Raw genomic sequence first — 15,029 nt, forward strand, 5'->3', positions numbered from 1 at the left:
GGCTGCATCCTGCATTGCCAACACTGATTGCAGCTGAAGGGCTTGGGGGGGCGGGGGGAGGGAGGGAAGGAGAAGGGAGGAGGAAATGAGATGCAGAAACAGTAAATAGAAAATGCTTAGTCAGCAACTGTTGCTGCAACATTAAAGGTGAAATGTAAATAGGCACAGTGCCAAGATTCAGATAAGTTTGATAACACCATCAACATCATCCGCTTACTACATATATGTGAAAGTGTGCGTACAAGTGCCACAATTATCACTAGGAACTGCAGGCTCTGGATACAAATAGAGACTTTTAAGAAGGCACCATGGCTCACATATGCTGCCTGGCCTCTGAGGAAAATAAAACTTGCTACTCGGGAAGTATTAATATCAATTGAATTTATTACAATTTACTAAGCTCCAAGGCACATTACAGTGTTCTGTTAACTACAGAAATGTATAAAGGACAAACAGAGCATGTTTTTCATGTACAGCATTTTGCTCTACTGTTCAAAAGCATCCGTGCATCAATAAAAGCAAAAACAAAAAACACATGAAGATTAAAAACGTTCAGATCAATAGAAACAAACTGAAACATTTTCCTTACAAACTTGCAACAAAAAACACCCTCCCCCCCAGCCACCCCACCGTTTTGCAAACAAAAAACAAAAACAAAAAGAAAGAAAGTGAAAGACTAACACTCAGGGCTTGTAAAACATAAGCTGTCACCATTTTTTGTAGCAATTTTTAGGCATCAACACTGGCCTTGGCAATTTTTTTTTTTGATTTTTTTTTTTGCGTTTTTCTTCTTCTTTCAGAGAAGTGCATACATTTACAAAAATACACACCAGCAGCAGGTAATCGCTAAGGGCTATTAACTTTGTACCTAGCCAACACACTGCCAAAGAAATGAGAACAGGTATTATGTAGTAACCAAACAATATTATATTCTGTTTAACAAAAACCAGCTCTATCCTTCAAATGAAGAAGAGTACATACCTTTGTTTCAAAATATAGAAACATACGACGAAAATAATGTCTATACATAAGACTAACTTTTGCAGTTTGTTATATTCACAATTCTACATCTTCAGGAGTCTGAAGGGATTGGATTTCCTGTTCAAGGGTCTCTCTCCTTTTTCACTTTAACGTCCCCAGCTAAAATGGTAGCGATCTCGCCCTGCATAAATGCCCAAGGCACATTGGAACCTACAAGGGGGCATTTCTCTCCGCTGGGGCAGTAGACCTCTCCGGTGGCCCCTTGGGCCTTGATGCTCTCTCTGGAACAGGGGAAGCAGAACTTGTGGCTGGGCACAGAGGGGCACTGGACAAAGTGGGTGTCCTCCAAGCGTTCGTGGCAAATGGTGCAGCACAGGGGCCCGCTGTTGGCCATGGGGGAGTCCGGAATGTTTTGGGGGTGCACTTGGTCCATGGCGGGGTGGGTGCTGGGGGGAGGAGGGGCCACTTGCAGGTTCATGTCCCCATTGCGGGAGGCCAGGCGGCGCTGGCCCGGCACCGAGGCCGGTGACACGGGGCTGCTGCTGTTCCTGCGGGTGGACGTGGTGGAGTGCACCGAGCTGCCGTCCTTGGGCGAGTGGGCATTACCCAGTGTGTCGGCCACCGACATGAGTGCAGCCATGGGGGACTGTCCGTTCTGGGGGGCGGACTCAGGCGGCGTGGTCCGGTTGGAGTGAGGCCCGAGGGGCGGCGGCGGTGGCGGCGGGGGGCCCCCGCCGTGCACCGCCCCGAAGCCCCCGGCCGACATGGTGAGCTTGAGCGCTTCGCTCTGGCTGGCCATCCACTGCTGCCGCTCGTCGTTGAGCTTCAGGCCCCCCTCGGCCGAGTCCGAGGGCTCGGGGGATGCCTTCCTCTTGCGCATGGTCCCTCCACCGCCGCTACCACCACCACCGGCTCCCCGGGAGGCAGCGGCCGAGCCCTGCGTGCCACCAGCCCCGGCGCCTGCCCGCGGGAGGCTCACGAGTGTTGTGGGCAGCATGGGGCAGCTGGCGTCCAGGTAGGGCTGCGGCAGCATGTCCGCACCCACCAGCTCCTTGAAGAAGCGCACGGACTCAGGCAGCAGGTCACCCAGGAGGCGCCAGTCGCCGGAGCCATGCTTCTTCTCGTACTCCAGGTACTTAAAGCCCGAGGAGAGGCCGCGGCCAAAGTCCTTCATGCAATCCTGGTACATCTGCTTGGCCACGCCGGAGGCGCTGGAGAAGACAGTGCCAGAGCCACTTGGGTACTCGATGAAGAGCTTCAGCTCATAGTCCATGCCTGGCTTGGAGACTGCGTCGAAGGCAAATACACGGCCGAGCAGGGCATGATCCTTCTTGAAGCGCACCTCGTAGGGGGTGCAGCCAGCCAGCGTGAGCAGCGTGTCCCGCACGATCTTGGGCTTGCTGGCCCACTCCTCAGCGCGGTTCCGCAAGCTCTCACTGAGCTCTGCCAGCGCCTCCGCGTTGCGCTGCTTCTCCTTCAGCTCGCGCTCCTGGTCGCTGCTGGACACAGAGCCTGGCCGCTTGCCGCAGGCCTCCGAGGAAGAGCCGCCACCGCCGGCGCCAGTGCAGGAGCCGCCTTGCGAGGAGGCGGAGGGGGCCGGGGGCCCCCCGCCACTGCGGCCGCTGAGCCCCCCGTGTGGCGGCGGCAGCGCCACGCCAGAGGCGGCCGGGCCGTTGAGCAAGGTCTGTGGCAGCAGGTTGGGGGGCACGTTCATCTGGGCGCCGGCAGCCCCCGGCGGCAGCCCAGACACGAGCCCCCCGTGTGCCCCGCGGCGGGAGGAGGACGACGACGAGGATGAGTTGGGGCTCTGGCGGTTCAGCTCCGGGGGCCCATCCTCGGGCGCCTTGGGGAAGCCGTTGGGCCCCCCCAGGCCGTTGGGCAGGCGAGCGCCGTGGCTACCGCCCAGGCTGCCCGGTGGCGGCGGGTACTCAAAGCGGCTGCGCTGCTCAGCCGCCGCCGCGCTGAGCCCGTAGCGCTCCAGGCTGGACTGCGGCAGCCCCGCCGAGGCCGCCTTGGAGGAGGCGTCCACATGGTTGAGCTGCTGCTGGGCCGCCGCCGCCGCCGCTTCCTTGGCGGACAGCGACACTGCCTTGACGCCGACGGGCGGCGGGGGGCCCGGGGAGCGGCCGTCCTGGAAGCAGCCGTGCGCGCGCTTCAGCTGCCGCGCCGTCTCGATCACGAACTCGATGCGGTCGGCGCCCTCGTAGTTGACGCAGCCGCGGCACACGGGCTCCGTGAAGTCCCAGATCATGGCCCAGGGCATGCGGGGCAAGTCGCACAGGTAGCATGACTGTCTCCGGGACGACGACACCTGCGCGGCGGACATGGTGCTGCCGGTGGTCGGGGGAGCTCCTGCCGCTGCTGCCACTGCCCGCGGGGTAGGGGGCTGGCTCGGTCTTCCCCCCCGGGCGGTGGACGGGCGGGGGGGTGACTTTCCGTACCTGGTCCTGTTGCCCCTTTCAGCAAGGGGATCGGCTGCGTTTAACTCGCTCCTGCTGCCGAAGAAGGCGTCTTCTACCTGGTCCTGACACGGCTGCCCCAGTGGGGTGGGGAACCGCTCCTGCCGCTCCGCCGGGGGGCTGGGGTGGGGGTCGCCTTCTAGCCGCTTCTCTCTCCCTGCGCTCTCGAGCTCTCCGCTGCTCCTCCTCCGGGAGGAGGCGGGGGTGCACGGAGGAAGATGGGGGGGTCACCTTCCACCCGCCTCGGCTGCCTTACGAGCTCGCCCTGCGCTGCGTGCCGATCCAGCGCCACGAGCAAGAGCGGGGCACCCGTGCGGAGCTGCTCGGCTTCCCCGAGCGCGGCTGGCGGGCGCTGCGGGAGCGGCCCCGAGGCGGCGGCGGCAGCAGCGTGGCGAGCGGCGCCGCCTGCTCCTCACTCACATCCTCGCCGCCGCTCGCAGTCCGAGCGCGGGATGCTGCGCGCCGCCGCGTGTGCCCGCGCGCCCCCTCCTCCCCCTCCTCCTCCTCCTCCGCGCCGCGCTCCCCCCGCGCAGCGCCGCGCCGCCCCTCCTCCGCGCTCTCTCCCGCCCGCCCGGCCTGGCCCGGCTCGGCCCGGCCCGGCTGCACCCGGGCGGCGACCGCGTCAGCGCCGAGCGCCGCCCCCGCGCCCCTCCCCCCGCACGCAGCGCACTTGTTGCGCGGGCCGCGCATGCCCGGCGCGCTGCCCGCGCCCTCCCTGCGCTCTCCTTGCGCGCGCGGCTGCCGGGGCAGCCGCCTATGTTTGGAAACGGGAACGGCACATCCCGCCCTCCGCCCCTGCGGAGCGGGGACGCGGCTGGCAGCGCACGCACAGCACATACGTGTATTTATTTCTCCCCTGCCCGGGCAATCTTAAGTGCAAATGTCTTTTTTTTTTTTTTTTAAGCCCTTGTCTCTTCCTCCCTGAGAACTGCGCTCTCGGCGGGACTTGCGCGCGTCGCCGCCGGGGGAGGCAGCCGGGGGGGATCCTGCGCTAGTGTCTGTCTGCAGCCGCGTTTCTCTATCGGTGATGGAGGTGACAGAATGACACAGTTTCGGCGAGCACGGGACTGCACCAGAAGCACTTCCACTGCTGATTTGTTTAAATCGGCCATGTTTGCGGATCGGTTAAGGCGGGCTGGGAAAGCGAGCGCGGCGCTAGCTCCGGGGTGTAGGGGAGGCCAAGCAGGTGAGAAAGCGGGTGATCTCATCTCGCTAATGCGAAGGGACACAGGATTTCCCCGGCGCCGTGAGAACACATGGCCTCTTCCACTGCGTCTGTTAAATAGCCCGCTGCCATTTGCATAACAGTGATAACAAGCAAATTCCTCAAAACAGCCTCGGCTCGTGCAAACAAGCCGGGAATTCATCTCGCGAGGAGGGAACCAAAATAAGGAAAAGCAAGAGCCTCCCTCCTCGCGTCCGCGACTCCGGACCCGTTCGCCCCCGCCTCCGCGGTCACGCTGGTGCCCGCGCCGGTAGGAGGGGCTACGCGCAGCCGCTCCTGTTCCCCTTGCGGCCCGTTTCTGTTTTCGCGAGCCCCGCCATCGCTGTCCGCTCGCAGAGCACAGGGAAGCTTCCCCGGCGGGCCGCGCTCGCCGCGGGGCCGCGGGCGCCGCAGCAACGTTGCGTCACTCGCGCATAGCTGGGCTCGCGCAGGGGCGCTCGCTGCCCGGTGAGTCACCTCTCACCGAGGAAAACGTTGTTACACTCGGTGCGCGTGCAGGCTCTTCCAGCTGCGCGGGGCTGCACAGATTGCTTTCTTTTGGTATTTCTTCGTGCTCCCCTTGTTGCTAGAAGTACCCCCCCAAAAGCCCTTTGCCGTTTCCCCTCTACGCTTTAAAGGGACTTCGGGCTTCCATGGCACGGCGCCACATCTCCCCTGTTCGCGCACACACTCCCTCCAGCGATTTAGCGCGGGAGTATAAAAGATACCTTGTATTCTGCTAATGGCATTTCAAACTCACATGACTAAACGTTGTTTCCTCAAATAATTCCATTCCTTTCATATCGCCATGCGTCTCATTTCCATTTTTAGATGTCTAAAACGCTTTATATGTGTCTAGTTATAATCTATAAAGCTGGCACACGAATTCGGTATGTATGTGATCTGAATTATTTTAAATGAAAGCTTAATGAAATGCATACACTAAAGTCGCGGAAATGGTGGAAGCAGATAAAATGCAGTAGAAAAACCAATTCTGACAAAGCAACTTTTTTTTTTAGGAAATCTTGCAGAAGCAGCAGGTAGAGCTAGGAAAGTCTTTGAAATATCTGAGTCTCCTATATGCAAATTGACTGAAGAAGATGAGCTGAAGTAGAGTGGATTTCACACTTACAAATTTCACACCTCAACTGTGGACATACAGATGCTTCACAGCTCCTAGCAAGGCAGATGAAAGCCAGTTAAAGACTTTGCTTCCAGCCATAGCGATTTAATGATGGCTGTAGGATTTCTGCATTAATATGACTTTACTTGACTAAACAAGAGTGTGTTCACTCTGATTCATACTAGAAGGTCAACTCCTCTCCTTTACTGCCCTGTGTTGATCTTCGTATGAGAAGCAGAACTGGGCTCTGGAAAAGGTCAGTGCCTGCTTAAAAAAAAAAAAAAAAAAAAAAAGAGGTTGACAGAGCTGAGGCTTCCCCCCTCGTCCCAAGTGCCTGGAAATACCGAACTGCAGAGTATCCCGAGCTTGTTTCAATCCCTGGCTTGTAGAAGTCCTACAAATGACAAGGCGCTCTCTGTGCTCGAACCGCCCCTTACCCGGCTCCTCGCTCCGCTGAGTCCTCCTGCAAAAAGCCCTTTTTTGGTAACGCTCACCTCACAGTAACAGGCAGACGCCTTGGCTCACAAGAGCAGTCTTTATAGTGGGTGTAAATAATAATCACCTTAGTTATAATCTCGTCTCAGAAAACCATTTACAGGTGCTGTCAACTCCCTTTATATTTTGTGAATAGAACGGGGGGAAATAAAAGGAAAAAAGAAAAAAAAAGAAAAAAGAAAGCGGAGATTAGCATCTGTGACCCGACCGAACTGTCTTTACTTTTACTTGAAGGATACACAGTCGTAGCAATATGTTTGTTTTTCCGTAATGATTAAACCTCGATTCAAACTTTGGTCCCAGGCATGAACGGTGCCATTACGCAAGCGGCACTTGGGGATGGAGTGTGAGCGCAGCAGCGCTGCGGCTCGCAGCACTGCTCATCTCCGCGCGGCTGCCGGATGGAGACCCGCGCTGCAAACGCAAATAGACGCCACGCCGTGGCACCTTCACGGGGAACGTGTTGTCAGCGTCAATCTAGTCTGCTCGGGCAAAACAGCTTGATCGGCGGCGATGTAACAAAGCCGAACGCGGGCAGCGCTCCGCCCGCCGGGTGGCGAGCGGGGCGGCCGCCTCTGCGCCTCCCTTCCCGCTACCCTGTCCTCCGGCACGCGGGTGGCGAACAGGAGCCAGCCAGATCAGTCTTGCTGGATTTACACTAAACATGTCTGGTGTTTATTTAGCTCCGAAATAATCCAGGAATTAAAGTGACGTTTGGAGGAGGAAAAGAGGAAGCCCAAACAATGAAGCCATTCAGGTGCCCGATCTGTCTCAATGAAAGCACGAAGCAAGCAAACAAAAATCAACACGAGAAAAAAAAACAGACAGTAGCTTGTTTAATAAGAGGGAGAGGAGAAAGCGAGGAGAGACGGGGCCGCAGTCCCGAGCAATTGTTACAAATGTATTTCTTTTTTTTGCGCAGGAAGGCGACTCAGCACTTTGGCTGCAGCGTTAGGGATTCTGCAGAGATTGCCCCAAGTTTATGACCTGTCAGCAGTCCCAATAGCCAAGGAGTATAATTTTCACTATCTGAGGTAAGAACTACTAACTCCTTCCTTTTAGTGCTAGGATAAATATTACCGTCCCGTAATTCCTTTTCCTCTATTCCCGTTACCCACTTTAAAGTACACGCGCGTACACACGCACGCATCTGTGTAACATTTAAACAGTAGGTGAAGCTAGGATTTAAAAAAAGAGAAGCAGGGAGTTGCGTACATAGAAAATGGCCAGCACCCTTCCTAGGACAACCAGCGGCAATGGGAAGCAGGGGATGCAAGGCACCATTACGGCCGGAATGGCGAATCCTATGTAGTAAGTGCCTGACTAAACTCACGTCAGATTTTTTTTTCCGGGTCATTCTCGGGCACTAGCTTCCAAAATCCCGGTATTACTATTGATTTCGATGCAGAAATTGTTTATTATTGATCCGCAGCCCAGTGTTAATTATGCGAAATACAGAGCAGCCCCAAAGTTTGCGAGCAGTGATAACTAGGAGCCCACGACCTCGGTAGTTTGGGAACGAAGGGTCTTGCTGTGAATGCTCAGAGCCTGGGACCCCGCTTAACTCTTTCCTGCTCTTTTTACGCACTTAATGCAGGAACCACAGCAGCAGCTAGTACTTCTGCAGGCGCTCACCTGCAGAAAGGGCTCTCTTCTCAGTGGTAAGAACAGCAAGCTATAGCTGGAAAAAATACAAGAACCAGAAAGGAAGAGCACTCTCGAGAGTGTGATTTACATGGATTTACCTCGGTACAGCAAATAAAACAAAATCCGTCACAGTCAAATTACTGGCTTCAAAACAATGCAGAGATCAGCAATGAACGGAGTACTTGGTGGTAAAGGGAATGTAGTCATGAAATCAAAACACAAACACTCCAGGAAGGAGATGCAGAATTTTGTCAAATTAAAAGTTAAACAACATTGTCTTGTACTAGGAGCTGCCAGGAAGTGTCAAAACACTTAATTACAAAGAATGGGAGTGTAATTACGTGTTTCTATCATTTCAGTTTTCTGCACATTATAGCCCTTTCTTTCCCCCAACATTCTTCAGGTATTGAGTCCTGCTGACGGATGAAGGACCTAACGCTTTCCCACCTAGGGCCTCTTCTTCCTTCCTTTTCTGTTTCCCCTTTCTTCAGTAACGCACTTCTGAAGAGCCATTTCTCCGCGGCGCTTTCGCTGCCCGCTGGCAGCGCCGGGCCCCCCTGCGCGCCCCTCTCCACACCGTGGTGCCCGCGCGAAGCCGTGACCGCGGAGCCGCCCGCTGCACGGCTGCCTGCGCGGACCTCAGCCCCACCAAGAGCGCAGCTTTGCGCGCCCGTCCCGCTGCCGCATCGCACGGCGCGAACCAGCCACCCGGCTCGATTCTGCTCGCTCCGCGAGGGGCCGAGGGGCCGGGCCGCACGGCCACGCTGGCTACGCAGGGGCTGGCTGCTCCGCTCTTGTTATTTTTGCTTCATCCCTGGCCTGTTTTCATCCTACATCCTGTGGATGTAGTAAACAAGCAACAATAATGAATCAAGTGAATCGGTACATTTTTAGGGCTATTCCCACTGAGAGCCACTTGCACTTTCGTGACAGTTAAGAATCTGCCAAACATTAGCTTAGTTACCAGCAAGACAAGCTCCCCCCTCGCTTCACCCCATACACAGATTGTTTATCAAAACGTGCTGCCAAGAAAAATATCCCCACTTTTGGCCTCCACCAGTGATTAATAACACTTGAGAACTGAACAAAACTTTACTGTGTTTTCCAATATGGGGGAGGTGGGGAGGAGGAGGGGGGAAGCCTAAGGAAAAAAAAAAAAAGGAAAAGAGGAAAGAGAAAAAAAGACAGAAAGACAGAAAGACAGAAAGACAGAAAGACAGAAAGACAGAAAGACAGAAAGACAGAAAGACAGAAAGAAAGAAAGAAAGAAAGAAAGAAAGAAAGAAAGAAAGAAAGAAAGAAAGAAAGAAAGAAAGAAAGAAAGCACTATCTTAAGTTATTTCACAGACTCTAGCCTCCTTTTCCTCTGTAACTAGGCCATCTCACAGAATTAAACCACTTTTTTTTTTTCTCCAAGACCACGTTACAAATGCTGATTAATACTGCTAGTGAAAGAAGGATGTTATGGACACAAGATGAGGGTGAGAATAGGAGGGAGGGGAAGGTGGATCTTTTATTAGGACATATCAAGATGAGCTATGAGGGGAAAGAGAGGGAAAAATGATCATTTACTTTATTTTCAAAGACTTGGTAAAAATCCTAAGGGAGAGTAAGTGCCAAAATTAACCGTCTCGGTGTATTACTTTTAGACACTACTGCCCAGATGAATTAAGTCAAGTCTTCAAGCAGCAGCCAAAGATAGCTGCAAGCTGAAACAGGGGCCCTAAATTTCCTTGTTTTGTGGCGAAACTCACAAACTTGTGGTGATTGTCTTTGCTCCATTTTTTTCCATCTCTCTCCTTCAGGGCTATTTTTACTGTTTTATATTTGACACTATAAACGTGTTTTGTAATGGGGAGGCAAGGTAAGAAGCAAGCTGTTTTGTTTTGTTTTAAGAAAAACAAGAAAGGAAAACTTTTAAAAAGTGATTGTATGTCCTTGCATGTATATACTGTGTCTATTTCTAAGTAAACATGTGTGAGAGTATACATACATATCTATGTCTTATATAAGGTATTTTTCATTAGTCCATACTCCAGAAGATATATGTGTGTGTGTGTGTATGTATGTATATATATATATATATATAAGTAAAATATAATAAACCACTCTTGAACAGTGGGATCTAGACTAGTGAAAACAGTTTACTGAAATTAATGATGCTGGATTGAACCAAGCCTTCCCTTTGGATTTAGTGCCAGACAGAGTTTTCCTGAACCCTGTCCAACTGCCTGAGCGACAGACAATTTTCATTCTATTTGTGCTAAAGGCTTATGACTAGTGCTGGAAAATGAAGCCCTTGCCCTTGATCTCGGTGCAGATTAAAAAAAAAAAAAAGGCAGAACTGTGCCAATTTGTTTCCTGTGCCAATAGAAGCCCTTGTGTGCTTTGGGTAATGCAAAACAATAAAAAGTTCACATGAAAACTCTCCACTGAAAGGAAACCCACCAAGAGCCATGCATCTCTGCTACGTTCATCAGTTAGTTTTCGAGATTCTCACAAATTCAGCAAAGCACAGAGGGTAAGGGCAGAAAATACTTATCAGGCAGCAGTATCTGCTCCTTTTTCTATTTCATGTCTTGCTGTTATGCATGATTGCCACAAAATGCTCGACTGTAAATTGCCACACTTTCTTTTCTGCTAACAGAGCTCCCTACACTCCTGCACTGCATGCAGAATTTGGGTTGTGCAGCCCCTGTTGTCAGAATGGATTCTATTTCTGACAGACAAATCCACATTTGACATCCACACACCGAGTTATAAACAGTGGCTATACTGTACTGCCGTCAGCCAACTAATCTGCACTCACTTTTTTTTCCCCCCCTAGATTATTAATAAAATGAGAATCCCAAGCAGAAGGCGTTTGATTTCATTGTACAGTCTGCACTTGTGACACAGTACATGTGGAAAATTTTGAGTGCACTGCAGTGAATGGTCTGGGGGTTAGTTTTTAGCTTCCGCTAAGTACCTGGCAGGCTGCCACAGCGAGGGATTCTGGGAACTGAAAGGCTCCCAAGTACAAACTGCCAGCATTAAGCAGTCCTGACAGCTCTGCTCCTTCCACACTTGGCAGCAGTTCAAAGTGCTCTTTCATTTGAAAGGCTGGAAGGCTGCCATGTGCAATGCAGATTTGCTGTGCCTGCTCTCATAAGGAACTGATAAATGCCGTTGCTGTTGCCATGGGGACGGGAGGCTATCAGAATGGCCTTGTGATCTGCAGCCTCTCAGCTCTGCAGTTTTTTTTTTTTTTTTTTTTTTCCTTTTCCCTGAGATGGTGAAATAAATGTTCTAGAAAAGGTTAACTCTTGAAGGACAGGAAGTACTGCTTGGAAAAGACAGGGCGAGGCGCCGTGCCCGGCTCCTCCAAAGTGCTGGGAACAGGATTAACACGTACCTGCCAACTGTCCCTGCTTGGGAAGGACTGGCCTTGGGAATCTTCTTTAACGCCAGCAGGGAGGCAGGCAGGGAGGAGGAGGAGAAGGGGGAGAAGGAAAGACCTCCCTCTCCCCCCCCCCCCCCCGTCCCTTCAGAACTCTCTTCCAGCTCAGGATCTCCCAACATCATTAAACGGCTGTCCCTTTTCTCCCCCTCTATATCCCCATGTACAGTTTTCAGATGTTGGTAGAAAAGGATTAATTTACCGCTGGATCTTGTAACATGCCAAATGCCTTGAGCTCTCATTAACATCCCTGGACAGCTAGCAGGATTAAACCCATTATGTGGACTCCATGTGTGGTTAATGTGGGTAGAAAGAATGAACAGTGTGATATAAAACTGCATGTTTAAAAGAGATCTGGGTGACAATGCAAGTCCTGAGAGTGAATCTCTGCTTGTCCTAGTTCCCAAGATTAAAATAAACACAGCCGTGAGCTATGCACAGTCTGAGCGCGGGTATAAATGAGTGTGCATATCTGCTCCTGAAGACACAGATAACGATATAGGTGGCAAATATTTTCGCCTCAATTTGCACCTATTTTGCAATGCATCCCTCTGCGCCTGCTAATTCTTTACTGCGACCGCATAAGTGTGGCTCCCAAGGCCGTCTCAGCGAGCAACCCAGCAAAGGGAGCCCGCGCAAGCAGGCCAAGCGGCGGGCGAGCGAGCGGTGGCAGCAGCGGGTCCTGGCGCCGCCGCAAGCGCCAGTCAGCGCCGCGGCCCGGCACCAGCAGAGCACCGCGCGCCGCATGCACACACACTGCGCCGTGAAATAGGAAAAAGATCAGGCATGGGGGAATTTCGTCTATAGAGGTGAAAGTTATCAGCTCTTGAGGGCGCTGCTTAAAACTGGGGGAGAAAATCAGCAATCCCCCAAATGCACAGATTTTCCCTCCCCTTCCTTCTCCAAAATGGGTCACTGCACTTGAAAAATCGTTTACTTTTATCTTTCCAATATATCAGAATTGTATTACATGAAATAGCAGGTTAAAACTGAGAAGACAGTAGGAAGTGAATCTCTTCCACACAACTTTCAACCCAAATTTGACAGATAATCTGGTTAACCAGTTGATAGTTATCTGTAGCCTTTTTCAAACAAGTACCATCAATCTTACTTACTTTAATTTCACTTTAGTTTCACTTATTATTTAGTGTATTCATTGTTTGAAGGCTTTTGTTGTTGTTGTTGTATGAAAACCTATCAAGCTAGGCTTTGAATGAAGAAAGTGATATTTGAAAAACATACCAGGGAGATGGTGTCAGAAATGACACAGAAATACACACATGCATGCACGCACATGCGCACCGTTTTACCTTTTATGAATTCAGTTTTAGATGCTATTTTCAAGCGAACTAAGGCGTCTGTGATTCTGAGTTTCATATCTGACATTTAATTCTGCTCGTTAAAACAATCTGCATATGGAAATCAAGATAAAAGCTACTCGTATATATTTGCAAGGTGATTCCAAAACTGCAAACAAGGCTGCATTTCACAAGCTTTTGCACCCGACTTAGCTAGGCCAGAGGAAATATTTCTTCCTGGCTGCTTAGTTTCTTTCTTTTTTTTTTTCCCCTTCCCTTTAATACATAAATATGAAGCTAACTGTAATTCTACTGTAATTTCTTTACCTGATTCTCTCTGGGTTCTTGCCTACGGTTGTCATGGCAATTTGATAATTCAGGCTGGCTCCCTACACATTCTGTTTGTCTCATTGGATTTCCTGATTATTCAGAAAACTCTTTTTAAAAAACACTCCCTCACTCTGCCCTCATTCTGGGCTCAATCCTGCTTTTTCATTCCTCTAGCATAGAGGGATATGCATTACTTTGTTACAAATCCGCTATGGTGAACCTGTTTGCCCCACTTATCTGAAAATGAAGATAATGAGATAAACATACACAGTCAAACACTTCTTACATTTTCTTTCACAGTGACAGTGTATAGAGAGGAAGCGTGGAAAGATAACCACATATAGATTTCTTCTAAGGTTCTTGGTTCCTAATCTTATAGATATTATTTAGGGTTTAACTGCTGAATTTCTGACAGCAGACACATGTTTTTAACTGTTACTTTTTCAAATATGGCAGATACATTTGTACCTAGAATGAGAGAGTGAGAATAAATTCTTGCAAAATGATGAAGTAGAAGTTATATTTTTATTCAGGGTTCAGGGACAATTTATGCCAGAAGAAATAAATGGATCATGTTGCGAACACAACAGTGAAACGCAAAGAAAAATGGCCACTGCTAAGTGAAATTTAGCTTGCATGTGTAGCTACAAAAGGTTTATGTCATTAAATGTTCGTGCATCTTTTGAAAGTAGTCAGTGTTATATTATGTATACATACTGTAAATATGTATGTGTGTTTATATATATATAAATAAGTAGATAAACCTGCTTTATTTTTTGGCAACTGTTCTCCCACAGTCACTGCATGTTTTGGTGAATAAAGTACATAACCACCGTAGGTACCTCTGACATTTTGCTAGAATATTCCACCTCACATTCTTGTCCTTGTACGTTTAGCCTATCTGCTCTTCAAGAAAGGGTAGGTATTTTACTGCGCTAGTCTGTGCCTCACACAACTAAGCCCTGACATCGCTAGGAGCTGACAGAATTATTTCAAGGCAAACAATTCACCACTCAAAACAGAAACTTTTGTCCAATTTACTACAATTTAGATCAGTGATTTCCACCATGCACTGTATTTATGAAATTATCTGTATCACAGGAATCTACAAATTCTACCAGCTTTCCTTGGTCTCTACTGCTCTCTTTCCTTCTCGTTTTTCATTGGAAGACACATTTGGGATTTCTTTTTAAGTCATTTTGATGCAATCATGCCGTTGGAATCTGCTAAGCTCCGTGCGCATTCCAGGCGTGACAGCCTCCTCTGCGCCAGCCTATTGTCAGAATCTGGGATATCGGTGACATCATCGGGCAGCTCGTGACATCACCTGCGAACCGCAGCACCCGCAAAGGCTGCTGCTCCTTAGTCACGGGGGATTTAAAAGGTCTCCTAGCCAGCACTTGGCAAATGGCTGCAATGTTTCTACTTGATTTCAACTGAGAGTGTGCAGCTAAAATAACCCTTTGTACACAGGAGAAAAAGGAGCTATAAATCTAGTTGAAAACTCTTCAGCTATCAAATCTTACTTTCTTCTTACTTCAATTTTCAGATTTTCAATTTCAGTAGAATAAAAATGTCAATTTTTATCCAGTTCCAAGGCAGTGTAATAAATCAGTAATGAATGCATTTTCTGTTATGTGCTAAAAAACATGTATCTTCCCTCACTACTCAGTAGAAGAAAAGGTTACAGTAAATCACATTGGGAACATCCAGTGTTAAAAAAATGTTCTTAAATTGCCTTTAAATTTCTACTCTTTTTTTTTTTTTTCCATGTGTTTCTACAATGCAGACACTGCAGACCCCCAAAAGACCCTATGTTTCATAATTAGCACAAAAATTATACTGTCTCCTCAAAGAGATTGAACAGTGGAGCACTATATCTATAGTTCATTCTGTTAAGAACTAATTATTTTTACAAAATGCATGCAGTTACATTTATTATTTCATTGAGTGATCACAAATAATTACAAAGAAATTACTGTCTTTGAAAGCACCTACACACCAATGCTTTTTTTCTTAAAATTTTGTTTACATACCTGCTAATTGACAAAAT

General features: G+C 49.8%; 1 protein-coding gene across 2 annotated transcripts; it reads right to left on the reverse strand.

The window, feature by feature from the left end:
- Nucleotides 1-364: 364 nt before the first annotated feature.
- On the reverse strand, nt 365-3,930 carry IRF2BPL (interferon regulatory factor 2 binding protein like). Of its 2 annotated transcripts, XM_088529308.1 has the most exons (2): nt 3,423-3,930; nt 365-3,292 (listed from the first exon to the last, which is right to left on the reverse strand). In XM_088529308.1, exon 2 carries the CDS (start codon nt 3,242-3,244, stop codon nt 1,103-1,105), a length of 2,142 nt encoding a protein of 713 aa, XP_088385434.1. In that variant the 5' UTR covers nt 3,245-3,292; nt 3,423-3,930; the 3' UTR covers nt 365-1,102. The 2 variants fall into 2 exon arrangements, with proteins under 2 accessions (XP_088385434.1, XP_088385433.1); XM_088529307.1 differs by having other exon boundaries at nt 365-3,930.
- Nucleotides 3,931-15,029: the final 11,099 nt, after the last annotated feature.

Source organism: Tinamus guttatus, unplaced genomic scaffold (assembly GCF_059628265.1).
Source record: "Tinamus guttatus ecotype Peru unplaced genomic scaffold, ASM5962826v1 Tinamus_guttatus_pri_ptg000327l, whole genome shotgun sequence".
NCBI classification, from domain to species: domain Eukaryota; kingdom Metazoa; phylum Chordata; class Aves; order Tinamiformes; family Tinamidae; genus Tinamus; species Tinamus guttatus.

Bases quoted from the DNA above. Each gene is read 5' to 3' on its own strand.
- IRF2BPL (XM_088529307.1), bottom strand. From the start codon at position 3,307: ATGTCCGCCGCGCAGGTGTCGTCGTCCCGGAGACAGTCATGCTACCTG.